The sequence below is a fragment of the Lates calcarifer genome, unplaced genomic scaffold (assembly GCF_001640805.2).
Source record: "Lates calcarifer isolate ASB-BC8 unplaced genomic scaffold, TLL_Latcal_v3 _unitig_5449_quiver_691, whole genome shotgun sequence".
NCBI lineage: Eukaryota > Metazoa > Chordata > Actinopteri > Centropomidae > Lates > Lates calcarifer.
This window is the reverse complement of record NW_026117528.1, coordinates 50,242-72,453: the sequence shown is the minus strand read 5'-3', so window position 1 is coordinate 72,453 and position 22,212 is coordinate 50,242. Positions and strand designations below refer to the sequence as shown.

At 41.3% G+C, this 22,212-nt stretch overlaps 1 protein-coding gene across 5 annotated transcripts in view; it reads right to left on the bottom strand.

The window, feature by feature from the left end:
* LOC127140919 (uncharacterized) overlaps positions 1–22,212 on the bottom strand; it is a 67,895-nt gene that overhangs the window by 39,294 nt on the left and 6,389 nt on the right. For 2 of the 5 annotated variants that reach the window (XM_051068911.1, XM_051068909.1), the window contains exon 5: positions 702–926. In XM_051068911.1, the coding sequence (XP_050924868.1) occupies positions 702–926 (225 nt within the window). The other 3 variants (XM_051068912.1, XM_051068910.1, XM_051068913.1) reach the window with 3 other exon arrangements.

Below are 22,212 nucleotides of genomic sequence, written 5' to 3'. Positions count from 1 at the left end.
CTGATCAGTCCCAGACTGAGTCTGCAGCAGGACAGAGTTCAGACCAGAGTCATACAAAACCTCAGAGATCCTCAGAGTCAGAACAACTAGAGACCATGATGAGATGATCACAGCAGCCATGACAGCAACATGTCAACATGTTGATGGTCTGTGTCGCTCTTTATTCTACATCATCTGCTTTGATCCTGTCATAATTCCTATGGCCACTAGATGTCACTGAACAGCACCAAACTGTGCAGAGACGACCTGAGGGCCTAACAGAGTGTTAACTAAGACTCTTACCAAGAAATAGTTCCAACACAAAAAAAAAGAAACACAAAGACAGCATTTATGAAGCACAGAGACAGAAACCATCAGAAACATGAGAGAGCTGAACACAGGAGTCCAGCAGCTCCTGTTCAGACCAGCTGAGAGCTCAGATAACCAACAAACAGGAGAGAAGCTCTGGGTGAACCGGAGTTCAAACCTTCTTGCTGTGAGGTGACAGAGCTAACCACTGCCCCACTATATTTTCAGTGAGTAATCTATTTACCAAGAGGAGGGGGTCAAATACAATGACTGATTCAGATTCTATTAGCAATAAGGCTGTAAATCTATTTTTCATTTAGTCTTTATACTTTAATTGTCATCTTTTCCACTTCTGCCAAAACTGTTAAAAAAAATTGATTACCACATCGGTGGAAACAGCCATGATAACTCACCATCTCCTCTCTCTTGGCTTCCTCCTCGTTCCATTAACTCTCTGTGTATCTGTTGGACTGTATTTTCATTTCTCTCACACTGCAGTAATCCTGGTACACTGTCGTGGAAGAGAACATCAACGTCCAACACAACCTGTGGGTAGGTCTCAAACCAGTTTGTTGCTCCAGCTGCATGATCTGGTTTTCGGGTGTGATGCATCAGGACCAGGATGACAGGTGAGTCACCTGTTGATACCAGAAAGAAGATGGAAAATAAGATACAGCTCAGAGCTGGACTGAATGAAAAGAGGAGCATCATCCTAAAATAAATCTGCACCTGTGTGTGTAGAAGCAGCTGCCTGATGATTTTTACCTCAGACTCATTCATCAATCATTTTATGTGACTTCAGTGAGAAAGTTTGATCTTCAAATCACTTCATTTGTTTCCTCTTTATTTATTTAAAACAAGCAGCTTTTATGAAATGACCTTCAGTATAAAGTTTTTTTTATATTGGACAACTAATAGTTTATCAACAGGTTATTTGCAACTGTCATTTTCAGATGTACAACCTCCAATTCCAAAAAAGTTGGGACTCTGTGTAAAATGTAAATAAAAACAGAATGCAATGATATATTAAATATATAAAATAATATATAAAATATTAGCTCATTTTCAATTTGATGGAGGCAAACTTTAAAGATCCCACCACCTAATATCCTCAAAAGATTCACACGTAGAATCTCACAGCATCCCAACTTTTTTGGAATTGGGGTTGTATGTTTTTAAGGTTCAAATAAAGTCACAATAAAGTGACTGTAAATGAATGATATATGGATGAATATATCAATTAGTTTCCTTGATTCATCTGGTGATTATATGGATAATAAATAATAGCAGTACAGTATATAGTATATAAAATGTCTTGTTTTGTCTGATCAGCAGTGTCTGTGATATAAACCAGAGAGAAACAGAAAATCTGACAAGCTGAAGACACTGACCCCAGAGAGGTGAACTGTGTTTTAATAAATGACTGAAAAGAATAATTAAGGGACAAAAACTACTGCTGACTGACACCAAGACACTGATAAAATGATTATTTGATTATTATTTGTCTGTAAATGACTCATAACTGATGATTATATGTTTCAATAGAATAACTTGTTCATATTTACATTGTCTGGAAAATCAGAATGATGGATGTCACATTTAGTTTTTATCAGTCAGGTCAGTCATCAAACATTTAAAAACTGTAGTAACGATTGTTGATTTGTAATCAATGTTTAAAGTTAACTACCAAAGGGTTAAATTAATTTGAGATACTACAAAAAATAAGAACCAAAAATAAAAATTAAAAAAAAGTCTTTGATTACCTTGAACTCTGCTCATGGCGTCCTGCACATCTGAACCAGGACGACCACTTATTGGACAGAAGACGATGATGACAGTCACATTGGTCCCAGTGATTGGTCTCCTCCACAGTGATCCCTCTGCAGTTCTTCACTTTCTTCAGGATGGTCACATCAGCACCACAGGTTTGACCAGTAACAAGTGAAAACACCTTCACTGTGGATATAAACAACAACACAGAACATTTCAGACTGATGCTTTACACACACACTCTTAGACATTCACACAGTTTAACCTGAATTCAACACTCACCTCGACCAGGTGTTCGAGTGTGGGAGTCTTTTTTCTTCTTTACTGGAGAGAAACAGCAGAAATCATCAACATCACTCACTGTTTCTTTATTTTACTTACAGCTACACTTGTTACTTCAATCTGAATCTGAGTTACTTTAATTCTTAATGCTTAATCTAATTTATCTGCTACTAATCTACAGTTTTATTCATGCAGCACTTTAAAGCTCTGTTTGGAACAAAGTGATTTACATTTAAATTGTCACCACAGAACTGTGCGTGCATGTGGATAAAAAGCAATAAAATCACCAGAGATACTGACGACAGTGTTGATTTCCATCATCTTGGATTTGGAGTTAAGTATATGTAAGTTCCTACAGTTCACGTGTTCTCTGAAACATCATCAGTCCCAGCCTGACTACTGCTCACATTTAAACTGCATTAGTCAAATGATGTGAGGTCTTTCATCAGGACAGGATCAGGAGCTGACTGTGTCCCACAGTGCATTTCTCAGAGGTTTAGAGCTGGACTCAAAGATCAGACAGTAACTATTCCCCTGTCTAATATTCTGATGTTTGATGTGAGGATTAACTGGTGTCTGCAGCTAACAGCCTGACTGCTCTGAGAGCAGCTTTCAGTCACAGTCCATGGTCATCCTCCCGTGGAGAGCCCTGTGGTCATTTCCAGCTGCCTCTGATGTCTCAAATTTCAAACGTTAACATTCTCACCTTTACTGCGTCTGTCAGGTTTATTTTCCCCCAGAGTTGCTCAGAGTTAAGATTGGTTTTGTCATGCTAAGTTAGGTACAATCGTGTTTAAGTGTTACTATGAACTTGGATGTTTAGTCTGACTATTATTAACAAATGTACACTATATTGCTGAAAGTATTCACTCACCCATCCAAATCATTGAATTCAAGTGTTCCAATCACTTCAATGGCCACAGGTGTATAAAATGAAGCACCTAGGTATGCAGAGTGCTTCTACAAACATTTGTGAAAGAATGGGTTGCTCTCAAGAGCTCAGTGAATTCCAGTGTGGTACCGTGATAGGATGCCACCTGTACAATAAGTCCAGTACAAAGCAAGTTCCATAAAGACATGGATGATCGAGTTTGGTGTAGAAGAACTTGACTGGCCTGCACAGAGTCCTGACCTCAACCCGACAGAACACCTTTGGGATGAATTAGAGCGGAGACTGCGAGACAGGCCTTCTTGTCCAACATCAGTGTCTGACCTCACAAATGCACTTCTGGAAGAATGGTCAAAAATTCCCATAAACACACTAAACCTTGTGGGAAGCCTTCCCAGAAGAGTTGAAGCTATTATAGCTGCAAAGGGTGGGCCAACATCATATTAAACCCTATGGATTAAGAATGGGATGTCACTCAAGTTCATATGTGCGTGAAGGCAGATGAGCAAATACTCTTGGCAATATAGTGTATTAGAAATGATTCCTGAATAATTGTTAATGGAAATTATGGATAAAAACTACCAAAACAAAACCAGATTTATAACTGGAATCATCCTTTGACTCTAAACTTGTTCTGTGTCATCATCGACTGTGAACTGAACTAACCTGTATGAAAGCTGCTGCACAAACAAAGTTTGACTGATACAAAATCTTTGGTAACTTTATGATACATTGACTGGAGTGTCAACAACCAAAAGTAATTCCATTGATTGTCTAACTTCAGTGATCAGCATCAATGAACCTTTTCTAAAATGAGACAATAAACAGTTCAACCTTTACCCTGTCTTTACATGATGATCGTTTTTTACAGCACTGACGAGAGCAGAACATCTGAACTCAGCATGAACTCTGTAGCAAATAGCAGAGTCCAGGTGTGGGACAGAAAGGACAGGTGAGACTCTTCTTCTGTACTGTCAACCTCTAACACAGAGATGTTGATTCATCTCATCTGTGGTTTTCATCTGGTTTCATGAGACTGTCTGAGGATGTTCATCTATGGAGCCAGTGTTTGTGACTGAGAGCATCTGTTCTCACTGTGTTACTGTCCTGTTCACTCATCAAATCATCAAGAGAGAAAGGAAATTAAAAGATGAGAGAAACAACCATTGTCATGTCCCAGGGACTTACTTTTGATGGTGAACTCTGTCAAAAGATTGAAAAATTCACGAAGATTTGTGTTGAATGGGTCCATCCTCCTGTAGTCCTCAACCAGACTGTAGGCAGCTGTAGAGAGAACACATGGTTCATCAGACTGTGGTTTATAAGATTAAACTTCATCATGGCTACACATCACTGATGTGTATTTGTAAGAACAACATGTTCTTCACCCTTTAACAGGTCAGGAGGAAACAACGCTCTCAGTTCCTCTGGGATAGAAGTCGGTTGCTGTTGGTCCATTGTGTTTAAGTGAAGCTGAAAGACAGAAGAAGGTGGAACAATGATATGAAGTGATAACACACTATGTTTTTACTGAGTATTGATGCAGCAGGAAGAGATGCTGTAAAAACTTTGTGATTCCAAAGATGAAAACCTGATATCTCTGCTCTTCATTTGATGATTCCTGAGTAGGGGAGGGGTCTGCTTTGTTCTCATCCATCAGTGAGGATTCCTCATTGGAGGCTTGTGACTGTGGAGAAACAGAAGGAAGAGATTACTACTGAGACTCCCCCACCTCCCCCTATGCTTTTTAATCAGAGCACCAAGTCTGCTTTTCTCTTTCCCTTCTCTTCTTTTCCCCTCCCGTGGCCTTAGTAATGTAACTGGGCCTAGTTTACCTGAGCTTATCTTAGCATAGCACAGCTAAGGATAAGACTATTAAACTCTGACTCTGTGTATTGTATTGATTTGATTCAATGTCTTCATAGGTTTTGTTATGTCTGCTTATAGTCTTAGTCCAAATTGGTTATTGTTAGTATGTCAAAATGTATAGGATTGAGGATGCAACTCGCTAACTTCCCCCTTTTACCTTGTCACCAGGTCATGTTGGGATCTCATGTCAGGTGCTCAGAGCAATAGAAGGCCTGCCTGGAGCCAAGGCCCCCCTGCTTTGTTTGTCTGCTTACTGTTGTTTTGTCTTACCTCATATGCTTAGAAATTAGGAAGAGTTCTAGTTGTTCCAAACTTTTTATTTAATCATGGAGGCCTCTATGCTCTTGGGAACCTTCAACGCAGCAAAGAGTGTTTTGTATCCTTCTCCAGGTCTGTACCTGGACACAATCCTTTCTCTGAGCTCTAAAGACAGTTCTTTGACCTCAAGGCTTGGTTTTATCTCCAATATCATTGTCAGCTGTGAGACCTTATATGGACACCTGCAGAAAGACCAGCTCTGGTAACTGGCAGCTCTATTTTGAGAAACATGAAGTTAGAGACACCAGCGTCTGAGGGAAATAATGTGGAAGAAAGAAAAAGGAGGTTTAGTGAAGGGGCTGATCATGAAGTCTTCTTTATCTTCTATAGAAAGCAGACAGTCCAGTGACTCTGGGTCCCTTAGGACAGACTGAAGATTTTTACATTTGGAGGAAACAGATGGTAGTGTGGATTGAACCTTTCTTTGAAACCAGTTATCAGGAAGTTAACAGAAGCTGGTTGCTGTGGTTGGAATGTTAATAGGTGTAGATAGGTGCTTACCAAGCTTCTGTGAGGTGGGGTTGTGTGGGCACACAGGAGCATACATGCAAGCATGTGTGCCTCTGCAAAAGGAGCAGACAAAGAGACTGAAGCAGTGACATGAAGCAGTCAGTGTCACTGAAGTTGTTGCAAATTGGGCAACCTCCCTGATGCATGACTAATCTGCATTTTTTATTTACACCAGATGTCATTGGAAAGGATGATGGAAGGGGTGGATGATGCTGACTAGAAGGTAAGGGTAAGAAGGAGGAGTGCAAGGTCTACATAATTACCGTCTATAATTTGTTCACCGCCATTGGTGGGGACTGGGGAAGGACGCAAGGCGAAAGAGGTAGCATGCTGCCCAGGATGCTTAGCTGTCGACAAAGTGAAGTTGGTGGCCACTGGAATGGGTCACGAGGGAAGGCCAGATTTGAAAGCAAAAGGAATTGTAGTAGGAGAACTATAGCGACGATGGTGGACTGACTTCACGTTGCCTTGTCTACTCTTTTGCTCAGGGGGGAAGTGGGCTGGGAGACACCAAGGATTTGCCAGGTGAACTGTAGTGTGTTTATGTATTATGTGTGAGAAGAGATGAGCTGGGTGGGGTACAGACGATGGAGGAGATGGAGCACAGAAGCAGGGATGTTGGCTGGATTGGATAATGTGGGCTGAAGGAAACTTTGGACTTGGTTATCCTGACTCTGTCCAAGAAGGTCATCATTGGTTGGGGATACAACACAAGACAAGAAATCCATGCTATGGATGAGGTAAATTGTTATTGCTTAACTGGTATAATCAGCTGCATTAAGTTTGAAGTAATTCACACAAAACTTGGGTTTCCTATCTTTTTTAGGAATGAGGACCACGGTTGAGGCCAAAGTCGAAGATAAGGGTTTGATGTTGTCAGCTGCCAGCATTAATCTCATCAAGATTTTGTGTGTCAGGTCCAATGAGGAGGTGCATGCATCCACATCTTTCTGTAGCAGGTTGCAGAACTTAGTGTTCTCCCTTCCATCCAACTATGTGCAACAGTGATGTGTCCCAGCTGGAGAGGATAGGGTGAGCACTCCTCCTGCAGTCAATGGCTGAGTAAAAGCCATATTTTTTGGTGCTGTTATTCCTGAACCTGTACAAATTCTGTCCCACAGTCATCTGCAGCTGACTGAGACTCAGGAAGTCCAATCCTAGGACAGCAGTAAAGGCAAGGCTCTGAGATGAAAGCACCACCACTGGCAGGTGTGTTTCTGCAGGTTCATGGCAGCATGCTGCCATTCCTTCACCATCAGCCTAATACAGGGGTTTTCCATCCCAGAAGTATAAGCTCTCACTCTTTTGCTTTTTTGCCCATCATAACTCCTCATTTAGAAGCATGTAGGATGAGCACGAATCCACCATAGCCCTGCCACCAACAGAGCCACTGGTTATGGGAATGATCAGTTGGCGAGGAAGAAGTCTGGAAACAGAGAAGGGGAACTCCTTTCATGGGATAACTGCTGGTGGATGGCCCAGATGGCAGCAGAGGTTGGTAAGTAGCAGTTCTGTGGAGAATTGGAATCTTTACACCACCAACAGAGAAATTGAGCAGGTTTTGCAGCTGCAAAGGAGGAGGTGCGTATGGGATGGTGGTGCGTGTCACTGCAATCTGAGACCTAATGGTAGAAGGGGCATATCTCCTGAATTATTCTTGTTGTACTTGCTTCTCTCCATTTCCAGTTGTTGGGTGAGTTTCACCAGGACACTGTTCTGACCCCACTGCTCCTCAGCCAAATCAGCTTGCCAAATGTGGCCACATGTTTTTAGTATGAGCTGGATGACTTTTTCCTCTGAGATATCTGGTTTCCACCACTATCAGGGTGCTCTAGACAAACAAGCAAAGTCCTGGATGCTTTCATCCTCAGCCTTGCACCCATGTCCTGACCTGTTCCTCCAGTTTATCTATATAATCCCCTGAAAGGAGGGCTGACAGAAACTTATGATCAAATTCTTTCCAGGTGGATTCTTCCAGCCTCACTACATCCAATCAGTGATGATCTGTGCCAAAGAGGACATTATGAATGATGGCGAGAAGTTTCTAATCCATGTGGGGGTTCAAAGCCAGATAGTCCAGTTACATCAAGGAAAATGAATTTTAACTGGGCTTTTCCCCATTAATTCTCCCCTCAGGTTTCCCTGGATAGGGGCTGGAGATGGTGAAAGGCTCTGGACCAAAACCTGGTTGCAGGGTGGATTGCAGGTGCAGGCGAGCCTTAACCTCTGGTTGTAATGGAGCCAGGGAGGCAGGGGGAGGTGGAGGTGAAATGAAAGCGGTTGGTACTGCAGTTGATTGCAGTAGTTCATAAAAACATTTAAGAAATAATGTCGTTATCGGTAACAAATGCAATAAAATAAATAAAATCAAATAAGGAATGAAGACACTTGCATTTTCACCTCTGCACTCCAAGATGCGTTTTTGTCTCTCTTTTTTGAGTTGTACTGAGTGTTGATGCACCAGGTGGAAATGTTTTAAAAGCTCTCTGATTCCACCAATGAAAGCCTGATATCTACCCTCGTACATTCTTACCAATCCTTGACATGGGGACTCCTGAGAGTTCATCGGTGAGGATTCCTCACTGGGAGCTGAAGACTGCAGCAAAAGAGAAGGGAAAAGGGGATAAGACGACTGAACTGAACTGATCTCAGGGTATAAGTTAAATTGACAGAAGAACAAACTTTTCCCTTTAAATCCTGAAGTTAGTTAGTTAGTTAGTTACTTTATTGTCCCCATGGGGGAAATTCATTTTCAAAGCTGTACAGGCAGGGAGACACCATAGCACGCACCCACACATATAACACACTACAGTCATTTGTGACAAAGTACAGATATCAATTTCAGACCAGACCATTATCACATATTGTTCAGAGTATTGATGGCTGTGGGGATTAAACTGTTTTTAAAACGTACTCTGTTGTATCTGATGGACCTATATCGTCGACCAGAGGGTAACAGGGAGAAGCAATGGTGCAGTGGGTGAGTGTGGTCCTGTGTTATTGCCTGAGCGATGCGTGTAATGGCCTTAGTGTTTAACTGTGAGAGGTTGGGAGTGGGAAGATCAATGATTTTAGCTGCTATGGAGGTTATTTTAGTGAACATGTTCTGGTTTTTGACTGTGAGTATTGTCATGAAACAGGGAGAACAGTATAGGAGGATTGGCTGGATGATACTTTTATACAACATTAACAGAAGGTGTGGGGAAACATGAAGTCCTTTAAGTTTACAGATAACTGAGAGTCTTTGGTTGCATCTTTTATGGATGTCCATTGTGTGTGAGTCAAAACTGAGTTTATTGTCAAGTGTGACTCCCAAATATTTGAAATGTTCAACCATATCAATTGTGGTATTGTCAATGATGATGGGATGAGGTGTTGTGATACCAACAGTCATTTCTTGGGTTTTCTTGAGGTTGAGTTGAAGATGGTTATGTTGACACCACTTGGTGAAGTGTTCTATTGAGTTCTGATAATGTGCACGGGAGGTGCTGTCCTTAAGAAGTCCCAGTATGGCGGTGTCATCTGCATATTTGATGTACACTGTAGTGGGTGATAGGCTGGTGCAGTCATTTGTATAGAGTGTATACAGGAAAGGACTTAACACACATCCCTGGGGAGCTCCAGTGTTGGAAATAAGTGGAGCTGTTGTGGTACTGCCGGTCCGAATTGTCTGCTGTCTGTTGGATAAGAAGTCATGGTTTAAATGAATCAGCCGGGGTGGAACATGGAGTCGATGTAATTTAGGTATCAGAATGTGCCGTTGTATGGTGTTGAAAGCCGAGCTGAAATCTGAGTATCCGAGCTGACGGGCCAGGAGTGTCCAGATGTTCCAGGAGGAGATGCAGCAGGCAGCCAACAGCGTCCTCTGTCCCCCTCCTGGCCTTGTAGGCGAACTGAAAAGGATCCAGTTGCTCTCGGACGATTGGTAAAATGGTTCTGAGCAGCAGTTCTCAAGGCATTTCATGATTAAAGATGTTAATGCAATTGGTCTGAAGTCATTGAGTTCTTTTGGTCGGGATCTCTTGGGTATTGGGATGATAGTAGCATTTTTCCAGAGAGCGGGAATCTTACAGGTCCGATATGTCTCACAGAAGAGGGGATGAATTACAGGTGCCAGTTCAGATGCGCAGGTCTTCAGTACCCTGGCAGGGATACCATCCGGGCCCGGGGCTTTTCCAGGCTTGCACCGTTTCAGCTGGGACCGCACTTCCTCCATTGTGAAGGGAGCTGTGATACAGGACTCCACTGGAGGTAGATCATTCAGTTCTTTAAGACACTCTTTGGTGAAATCTTGAGTGTCAAAAAATGTGTTTAAGTTATTTCCCAGCTCCAGTAATATTACTTGTTGAGGCCTGGTGTTACCTCCTGTTAGTGTTTTAACCCTCTGAAAGGCCTGTCTGGTGTTCATGTTGCTAAATTCCTGCTCCATCTTTTTCCGGTATGTTTGCTTTGCCTTCAGGACCTCCGTAGTGATACTGTGAGCAGTTCCAAGTCTAGGGTAGATGCTTTATGATGAACTTTTATATTATTACACCACCGGTCGTTGATGTAAAGACACATTCCCCCTCCTCTTGTTTTGCCCGAGTTTGCTGTTCTGTCCGACCCGATGATGGTAAAGTTATCAAGACCGACCTCTTCATCCAGTACAGACTCATCCAGCCAGGTCTCTGTTAGGGTGATGATGCAGATGTCCCTAAAGGCTCGCTCCAGTCGGCATCGGGCATGCAAAGGTTCCATTTTGTTGCGTAGGGATCGGACATTGGCCAGAATAATTGATGGCAAAGGTGGTTTGAAGGGACGTCTTCTCTGTCGGCATCAGATTCCTCCACGTTTGCCCCTTTTCCTCCAACGCACCTCTCTGTCCAGTAGTATGACTGGTTTGGTGTTGCTCGGTGGGGAGTTCCGAAGGAGCAGCAGTTCTTCTCTGCTATAGGTGAGTAGCTTGTCACCATTTGCCGTGTTTTTTCCGAAGCACTCACAGAGCCGAAGTAGTAATAAGATCACGCAGGTTACAAAGAGATACCTGTACTTTTTCATTTTGGCGGTACAAACAAACATTCATGACAGACGGGCGCTCAGCCTGTACAGACCGTGTTGTCGCAGCAGAGCATGCGCCAAGACAAAATGTGGTAAAAGATTCCCCACAGAAGCAGATGCAACCTCCCCTCTAAAAGGGTCAGAGATGGTTTTATTTACTTGGGAAATGATGTCACTTGCCCTTTCCCAATCACTTTGATAAAACAACAACTTTTTTTATTAAGTGTATAGAGGATATGAATCATTAGGCCTCTAATTAGTAAGGATCAAGCTAGAAAACTAAATAAACACTCAAAGGGTACTCTCAGACCTTTGTTAAGAAATCTCTCCGATTGTCACCACTACGTCTCCATCAACAACTGAAAATCCCATATCACCCCAGTCACCTATGTTGTCCCTCGAGGCTCGGTACTCGGCCCCCTTCTCTTCATCCTTTACATGTTGCCTCTTGGACACATCATACGCGCCATGGGCTTCATTTCCACTGTTACGCAGATGACACACAACTGTACATCTCCACCAAATCCATCACCCCAGTCATTCTCTCCACCTTCACAAACTGTCTGACAGATATTAAAATCTGGATGGAGAGTAACTTCCTGAAACTCAACAGAAACAATACAGAACTCATCATTATTGGACCCAACGCTGTCCTACCCTCAGCCCAGGACTTCTCCATCCTCACTGATGGTCACAACGCCACTCCCTCCTCCTCAGTGCGTAACCATCTCTGCTAATCCCTCTCCCACTCTACTGCAGACTCATCCACACCTTCATAACCACCAGACTCAACTACTGCAATGGCATTCTGTACGGCCTCCCTTCCACTGACCTCCAAAAACTGCAATACATTCAAAATTCAGCTGCCCAGTTACTCACCTGTACTCACTCTAGAAACCACATTATCCCCATCCTCCAACAGCTCCACTGGCTCCCTGTACAATACCACATCAAGTACAAAATCCTCCTCATCACCTACAAAGCTCTCAATAACCTTCCCCCCTCTTATCTCACTGACCTCCTCAACCACCATTCCCCCTCCCACCATCTCCAATCTGCTGATTCAAACCTCCTGACCCCCATCACCAGAACCAAGCACCGGACCCTGGGGTACTGAGCCTTCACTGCCGCTGCCCCTACCCTGTGGAATTCCCTTCCACTACACCTCAGAAACTCAGACTCTTTACACACCTTCTAATCACTGATCAAGATCCACCTGTTCAACCTGGCATTTACATAGCTACAACTTTATTTAATTTACTAATTTCTTTTTACTGTTTCTCTTTTCTTTTGTTATATTAAGTGTCTTTGAGTGTCATGAAGTGTTATTAAATGGAAGCCAATTTTAATTTTTTATGACTCTCTACAGGAATCCTTTGATAAAGAGAAAAGTGAACCCCATAAATGTCTCATTATAGCAGTAAGTATTTCCTCCTCCTCCTCCTTTCTTCTTCGAGTACAGTTACTTGATGATCTTATTATACTGTTTCCCATCCCTTACCTGAATGTAATTTGTAACTTGAGTGGGTGGGTTGGAGGGGAATTGGGATTTTAATTTGTTAACACATCTGATGTCCTTTAGAGTAGTACAGTTTTTGAAGAGCCTTGTGAAGATCCCACAGCTCAGGCTGAGTTAACTTTTCTACATTTAAACTGTGTGTAAGTGTGACCTCTATATTGCCAGCACCTGTTACTTGATGCAGGTGAGATTAAATATAAATGTATTTATTTATTACAATTTTGAAAAGGTGCCAATAACTTTTTGTCAAGTCTATTTTTAGAGTTCAGTGTGGGATTATATCAGATTTGCCTTTTTTCTCTGTGTTTTGTGTTGTTCCACTGCAAACAAAAGAAATAAACATGTGAATACCAAAACATTACATTGAAACTATTTTCTGGTAGAAGTGGTGCCTTACCTGAGAGAAGTACAGAGATGCCAATATTTTTGGCCATGACTGTATTTTGAGTTTGTTATTCATAAGAAGAATCTGCTGATGTGAAGCATTACATCTCAGAAGACTTAGGATGAATAATTATTGATTAGCATAAAGCTGAAAGGGTTACAACCAGTCGAGGCAGATGGCTGCCCACCCTGAGTCCGGTTCTGCTTGAAGTTTCTGCCTCTTAAAAGGAAGTTTTTCCTTTCCACTGTCACCTAGTGCTGCTCATGGTGGATCTGTTGGGTCTCTCTCTGTAGATACCTATTTTAAAGAGTACGGTCTAGTCTATATGAAAAGTGCCTTGAACTGAACTGAATCTCAGAGAGTTAGAGAGAATATTCATCAGTCCACTGCAGCTTAAATTTTTCAAAGAACAGACTTCACAGAAAATCCACCTTGGGGATAACGTCAGGCTTTTGTTCCATAAAGACACAAAATATAATAACTGTCTGTGTGTTATGAGCTTCAGCTCATTGTGTTTGTGTGTGTAGGTCACATGTTATGACCAGTTCATGCAGAAAACCAGGTCATTAAAAGGGCTCACTGAATTTTTCTTGCAATTGTAATTGTGAAATTTTAAGTTTGACTGAACTGAAACTAATTGTATCTCCTCTGGATCTAATAATAAACTTCTCTCCACCAACTGACAGTATTTTGATAATATTCATAATTCATCGGTTTGGTTGTGTGTTTTTCTTCTTTGTAATCGTGGGGTTATAGATCATAAGTGATATGTAGGGGGTTGGAAATGACACAGGGTCTGTATTTCACTGTTGTTGTCACCCTTGGTTTCCTAACTTACATACCTTGGTGGTTTAACAGTGTTTTGTGTCCTAATGAGTTCAACAGAATAAACTGAGCAAGATCAAAAAATGTGAGGTTTCTGTAAAAACCTGTAAACCACAATTTATTCTCACATCAAAACAGCACAACACATAACTGCATTTCAGCTTACCTGTGTCTCTGGGTTTTCTTTCTTTCGTTTTAGTGGCATACCTTCATCTTTCACTGGCTGGTTGTCCTGCTGGGTACTTTGCTCTGAACTGTCCCTGTTTTTTACTGAAGAAAAAGAAAAGATACAGTGTCATTAAGGAGACATACACCATCAGTCAAATAAGATTATTCAGGGCTTTTCTCCTGCTTGTTCTCCCTTTGCCTCTGTGGGTTTCCTCCAGCTTCTTCCTCCCACAGTCTGAAGACATGCAGGTGAGTTGGTGCATCGTGGCAAATCAATATGTTGCTACAGAGAAAGAAACTGATCAGAAGTAGATGACAAGATCAGGAATCATCATATATATATATATATATATATATATATATATAAAAACAAGACTGCAGGTGTCTATGTCACCAGTTACCCTGCATGTGTTTGGACCTGGAGAACCTGGAGAGAACCCACACAGGGAGAACATGATATGAAGTGATAACACACTATGTTTTTACTGAGTATTGATGCAGCAGGTAGAGATGTTGTAAAAGCTTTGTGTTTCTAGAACTGAAAACCTGAAATCTACCCTCTTACATTCTTACCAGTGTTTGACTTGATGGCTCCTGAGAAGAGGGCGAGTCTTGACTCTCATCTTTCATCAGTGAGGATTCCTCAGTGGGGTCTGAAGACTGTGGGGAAACAGAAGGAAGAGATTAATACTGAGACTCCCCCACCTCCCTATATGCTTTTTAATCAGAGCACCAAGTCTGCTTTTCTCTTTGAAGTGATGACACAGCTGCTGATATCAGCTGTGTCTTCAATCAGTCAACCTTTATTTATACAACACCTTTCCTACAGGTCAGTGACACTTAGTGCTTTACACAGGACTGACAGGGTGACAATACCACAGCTGACAAACAGGAAAACAATAAGAAGACATGAAAATGGCGAAAAAGAAAAAACCTAATAAAACGCCTAATAAAACGTTTTGTACACATCAGCAGTAGACTAATATAATAACTCTTCACTTTACACATGGTTATTAGGCAAGGATGCTGACTCTCCCCATCTTTGCTCTCTTGTTCTTCCTTTGTTCAGAAAACCACTAAACTTCATGTCATGGATTAGAAAGGTTATCAGCACCTCAAACATCTGAACTACAGTTCAGGGTCTACAAAATAAATTCCACCCTCAACTTAACTAAATCCATCCTTCTAAGAAAATGGGAACAAGACTGAAAATTCAACCCTGACAGTGACTTCTGGACCCAAATCTGCGATCCACTTTTGTACACTCTGACATTTATCTGCACTGCTCACAAAATGCCACAGACACCACTTTATCATTATTCAAACAAAAAGATATTGCGATTTAATTTGCGATATAATTTTGAAAGCTTCAGTCCAGGATTCACTATATACATGTAAATCGTGATGGAGCATTGCCATTTACCAGATCATTGAAATATTAATTGTTCTATGCATTAATCCAAGGATGAGAATTAAAATATATGAATCCAAAATGTATCTATTCAACACATAATGAACCATAGAACAGTTCTAACAGTAGCACTATGTTCGCTGGTCTTCTCTGCAGTAACGTTACATCGGTCATTCTGCTGCCTGAGGTGTTTTTCAGATGCTGATACGCTGAGGGGGAATGACAGGAGACTGACAGGCACAGACACAGCTGTTTAAAACTCGACAGGATAATACAAAATACAAATACAAAGCTAACTTAATGTGAGCTAGTTCATTCTACCATTTTCTGTCTTTCTCTCCTCTTTCTCTCTCTCCTCGGAAAACGGAAATAAAAACGGAAATCGTGCAGACTTGTTGGCATCTTGGTCACAGCTCAGTTCTCTCTCTGACACTCTGTCAGCTGCTTAAACTTATCATATCACCGGTAATTTCCGCTTTAGTCGTGTCCTGCAGGTATAATTCAGGTAGAAGGAGACACCGGAGCAGAGAGAATCAGAGCGACTCTCACTGTCTGCCTTGCTCTGTTGTTCCTGCAGTGCTCTGTGTGTGTGAACTGTGAGACAGCTAAAAACAGTGTAACGACTCATACTATAAAATAATCATTGCAGTTTGCAACTCACATTTGTTCAAATCTCGATTTCGGTTCATTTTCGATAAATCGTTCAGCCTTAACGGTGAGTCTGTCACAGACCATTGTCATTATTATTGAGTGACAGAAACTGAAGAAATGTTTTTTACGTGAGGCCTTCAGTATCTCCGCACACCGCTCAGATAAACAGGAGGCTGCTGTTCCTGTCAATAACCGATATGTGACAGACAGAACCTGGAGCACAGGAAGCGACAATGTAAACACACATTACCTGTTTACCCGGAACACCGTCATATAATAAAAATAGATTAAAATAAAGTCTCTGTTACAGGTGCAGAGAGACTCAAAACTAGTCAAAGAACAAAGTAAAGGTTCAGTACCTTGATGACGGGCTCTGAGTCCAGTCTGCAGGTTTAACTGGTCTTTATGGAACCAGGTAGAGAACAGGTGTACACAGGAGGTGTGGTCTCTGCAGGTTTAACTAGTCTGTCAGTCTCAGGTGAGGAATAGGTGTGGTCTCACCAAGCTGACACACATGTGATCACCTGTAGGACAAACACCAGAGAAGACATCGACCCAGAGTCCAGGTGGAGTCCAGATACAGTCTCACTAAACCTCAGTCTGCGTCTCCACTCCTTATCTGAAACTTTCACTTTCTGTTTGTCAGCCAATCACTAACCAGCAGTGCTCTTATTTTGAAATACCACTTCCTCTTATAGCCACTCTTCATAATAAAACAGGGTGCGTGCCTTCCTTTAAATCTTCCTGATCCTGAGTCCAGATTCACTCAGCAGCAGGTGGACTGTAGCTCACTCTCAGTTTTTATTGAAGCATCTGTAAAATGAATGAGTGGAAGAGCAGGGAGCTGAAAACTTTCCTCAGCAGTAACAACATCTGAAGAGAAATGACTGAACAGAGTGGAGGTGTCTGATCCACCTGAGCTGGATCTCTTCCTCAGTCTCAACCTGCTGGACTGATTTCATGTCTCACTAGTGTTTGACACAGGAAGCTCCCACCAATACAGCATGCTGTATTTTAAAGCAGAGCTGACTCTGACTGTTTCTCGTGCTGAGAGGACACATCTATAACACAGACATGACATGAACAGGCTGTTACAGGCTCCTTCAAATCTCTGATGAGGGGTTTTCAGTTTATAACAGTGACACTCAGTCACAGCCACAAGGTGGCAGTACAAATGTACAGGTGTTTGTTGTCTTTTTCCTGAGTCTGCACATCTTCCCAGTTTCCTGATAAACTGGTGATTCACTGTGAGGATGTCAACTCCTCTTCTTACCAGCATCAGACTGCAGGTTATTTTTCATAGATTAGACAACAGTGTAGCCCTGATAGAAAGAACAGTGACAATGTCTTCAGGAGACTACACCTAGTGGAATTTACATCTTTTCAGTGTATAATAAAAAATCTGTTGGATATTTGTTTTGGTGAAACCATTTAAAAAGTATACTATACATATATACTTTACATATACTTTAAATACTTTACAGACATTACAGTCTTATAGACAGATTTACAGGTGAGGTAGCAGTTTATCTACCTGCACCTACAACCCTGATCAGTCCACAGAGCTTCATTCACTTCATGTTTCTGATTTCAGTCTCTTTCAGTGAGTGAGAGGGGTCCTCTACAGGATGGAGCAGCACTTGGGCCTCAAGCTGCCTTCAGTTTTGTGCTCATCCACTGTAAAATAAGGAAAAAAAAAAGACTGATGTTACTCTCCCGGTAATCAGCCTCACCTCCTGTAACATCTCTGGACATTGAAGAGTTTCTGACTCTGGGTGAGTTCAGCTGTTGAGAAGATCATGATGTTAACACTGTTCTCTGTCCCAACAGAAAATATGGGACAGGTCATTTTAGAAAAGTTTTGGCAAAAGTGGAACTTTACTTTTAGTTATCAGAGGTCTTGATGGTGAACACATCAACATCAACCTCTCAGATCTATAACCAGGTTTCAAATGTCCTCATGACACTGGTTTCATCAGCTCCTGCTGGAATCACACTGCTGGACCATGGGGAGCAGATGGAAGAGAAAGAGGTTAGGAATATTGGGGAAAAAATATTTCCAAAAAAGTACTCAACGTTTCATCATTTTAGTTTCACTCATGAGTCGTCTCATGAGCTTTAAAGGACAGAGACCAGGTGTGAAATAAACCAAACCTCACAGATGTTCACTAATGCTGTTTTCTGAAGCTGGATTCTAGATGTTTTGTTATTGATGCTGATTTCAGATTGATGAACATCAGTTTTCATTGGAGTCGAGCTGAGTTTATTCAGTTAGTTAAACTTTATTTATCCAGGAAGTTTAACTGAGATCAAGAAAACAAAGAAAAGAATCCATCTCCACAGGACAGTTCAGTAACACAGAGCACACATACAGGTACTTTCTACCCCGTTTACTGTTTCTATCTTTACTGCTTTTACTTTGTCATTACTTCACTTACCAGTGAATCAACAGATATGAAGGTACTCAGTATGGCTGGACATCCATTTGTTGTTGACCTTAAATTTCTGAGAGTACTTTTCCATTTCCACAGTCAAACTCTCATAATCCTTCTTTCTGCTGTGGAATAAATGTCTATTTTCACTCAGTTGCTTCATTTATTCCTAAAGGTATTTAAGGCCTAAGGTCATGAATCAGAAACTGGGAAGGATATGGGGAAGAGAAGTTCTAGTAAACCAGGACTACACCTCAGGAGGGGAAAACAGGTCTTGACCCATGCTCATGAAGCTGACCAGCACCGTCATGGGAGTATGTGGTACCGGGGCTGTGGGCCATCAGGTCCTTCTGTCACCAAAGTGAGAGTTGTGTTCATATTCCCTGCAGGAGGTCAAACATATTTCCAGTTGGTCTTGGCCTCTGTCAGGGTTGACTCTTGTCACAGATCCTGTTTCTGATTTGGTGGACAGGATTTGAAGGTACAGCCAGGAGAGGACTGGGTCCAGTATGTTGTGGTTCTGTTGGCTTCATTAGACCATCAGCACTGGGCCAGTTTGCAGCTGAGGTAAGGGTCAGCAGCTCTTGGTTCTCTCCTGGGAAACAGTGGATTGCTGCTGAACAGGTCGGGAGTGAGTTACTGCCCCAAGTGAAGGAGTTAAAGTATCTTAGGGTCTTGTTCAAGGTGGCGGTACAGAGAAAGGTGAGATGGAAGGCAAAGCTCTAGACTGTAAGTTGATCTTCATTCCAACTGTGGTCATTAGAGCTGTCACTTTCTATCAGAAATCCAGTTCATTCATTGGAACGTGGGAAAACATGAGAATTCAAACTCTAATGACCTGCTCAGATTTGAAATGTACAGTTTATAAATGCAGGTTGTAGTTTGCACCTTGTGGTTCAGCAGAGGACCATATTAAAAAATTCTGCATCATACTGACAAATCAGTAAACTAAGATAATCAACAAAAACAGAGGGGAACACTGGTGGATTCGGTAAATGGTTAGACTGAATTGTGGTTGAATCTAAGATTTTGAAAATGTGATGCCCTCATAGTTGTGAAAGATTGAGGTCATGAAGTGAGCAGATAAATTGAGTTTCCTCTGTAAAGCCGGATGGATGAAGATAAAGATGGGTGGATGTCCATTTATTTCCTGTAACTGATGTACAAGACTCATGACAACTTTTACTCAACTAGTATACAACTACAAACTACAAACTTCTAGGGCTGCCTTCTTTCACCTGCATAATATCACCAAAATTAGACATTTTCTGTCTCAAAAGGATACAGAAAAACTAGTCCATTTGTTACTGGCATTTGTTACTTCCAGGCTGGACTACTGTAATTCATTATTATCAGGCTGCCCCAACAAGTCTCTAAAGACTCTGCAGCTGATTCAAAATGCTGAAGCACGATTACTGACAGGAACTAGGAAAAGAGACCATATTTCTCCTGTGTTAGTCTCTTTACATTGGCTTCAACTCCTTTTCAAATATGAGATGGAAACATTATGTGTTTTGATGTTGGTTTTTCTTTATGTGCTTTTATGTCTGTCTGTGGTGGAATGTCCACCTGCTTTGTTTTCTTTTTTGTTTGTTGTTTTGCTTTTCACATGTTTGAAATAAACAAACATAAACATGACCATTATTATTATTATTATTATCTCTCTCTCTCTTTCTTAACCCAACCGGTCGAGGCAGATGGCCGTCCACCCTGAGTCCGGTTCTGTTCGAGGTTTCTGCCTCTTAAATGGAAGTTTTTCCTATGCCACTGTTGCCTAGTGCTGCTCATGGTGGATTTGTTGGGTCTCTCTCTGTAAATACCTATTTTAAAGAGTAAGGTCTAGACCTGCTCTGTGTAAAAAGTGTCTTGAGATGACTTTTGTTGTGATTCAATATGAATAAAATTGACTTGTCACATTGGTGTATCAGTTTATTGATCATTCAGACAGATCAATGAATAAAGACTGAAGAGCAGCTCAACAGTGAAGATCTTTGTACTGAATTTTAGGACACAACCTTTTTAAAGTGGGAACCACAATACACAAGAATAAATTCAAATTAAAGAGGGAGAAATCAAGAAAAATACATTTTTCTCAGGACTGGTTGTGGACCAATGATGGATTAAAGAAATAACAATGACTACTGGGTTCAAACAGGAAGTGAACAGATGTCTCTGTCCACCAAAACCTCCTCCTGACACTTTTTGAGTATCATTTCCACCACTTGATTACAAGGTCTAACAGATCCCATGTGCAGACCCAAGCCAACAGTTTGTATTTATGTCTGAAATCACCACTTTCTCATTGACTACTCTCCTTATAATACAATCTCAACAGTTTACTCACCAGAGAGCAGCAAATTCAAATTTCAGAGACTCACTAATCATCATCGTATTGTCTCATCACTGACAGCTGTTGAGTCATGTGACTGTCATGTTTGCATCCAGATCTGGAGCATTGTGTTGTGGTTAATGTGTAATATGTGTAGTTTTTGAGCACAACATATAGTAGATACATTCACACACTCAGAATCCAGACAATCAATATATACAGAAACACAGTATAACAGAACTCTGCATCACAGACAGGCAGGTCATGTAGCCAGAATAAATGCCATTACTGAAGCAAAGCTAGAAAGACCCAGTTAACACAATTCAATAGGACTCCAAACACTGCAGCCACATCTGAGCCACACTCATCATCTCCAGCAGAAAATTCAATGTTAACTCATAAAATGACAAAGGTAGAAAAGGTAAAATACATTTTACTCACTCAAACTGCTGATTATTTGTAGACAAATAAACTCACCTATCAATACACTGGTGTAAAACTTTTCTGTTCCATCAGAAACATGAGAAACCTGAACACATGATTCCAACACCTCCTGTGCAGACAAGCTGTGAGTTCAGATAAGTCAAGAAGGTTATGAAACTGATCAGACATTTCATATGAGCTTCCATCTCAGTCAATATCAAAGACGCTGCACCACTTCTACACTTAGCATACAGCTTATGAAACTGAGGCTCTTGAGACTGTCTTATAACAGATTAGCCCACAGGTTGTCTGTGCAGCAGCTTATTACATTATTACCCACAGTTACATTGTGCTATTCATCTCAAATAAAAAGGGTAGTTGTCAAACTGGTCTATGATTTTCAACCTAAGATGGATTTAGAGCTGTTTTATTAATTCTTCATTACAGCACCTACATCAGTTTACAGCTGTGACCATTATAACAACTGAATCACTATATCATCAGTGTGTAATCTGTTTAACAAGAGGAGGGAGGTCAAATATAATGACTGATTTAAATTCTATGATCAATCAGATTTGCAAATCAACTTTAATTTATTCATAATTTTATTGCCATCTTTTCCACTTCTGCCAAAACTGGTTTGATTGATTACCATCTCTATTAAAACCCTACCACCCCAAATAACTCCATACATGATGCATCATCTTTGTGATTATCCCGAACACAAACCACCACCATGACTCACCATCTCCTCTCTCCTGACTTCTTCTGTGTTTCATTAACTCTCTGTGTATCTGTTGGACTGAACTCTCATTTCTCTCACACTGCAGTAATCCTGGTACACTGTCGTGGAAGAGAATGTTAACGTCCAGCAGAACCTGTGGGTAGGTCTTAGACCAGTTTGTTGTTCCAGGTGTATGATCTAGTTTTCGGGTGTGATGCATCAGGACCAGGATGACAGGTGAGTCACCTGTTGATACCAGAGAGAAGATGGAAAATAAGATACAGCTCAGATCTGCACTGAATGAAAAGAGGAGCGTCATCCTAAAATAAATCTGTTGAACTGTGCAGCAGCAGCTGCCTGATCTTTGCTAAAAATGGAAATC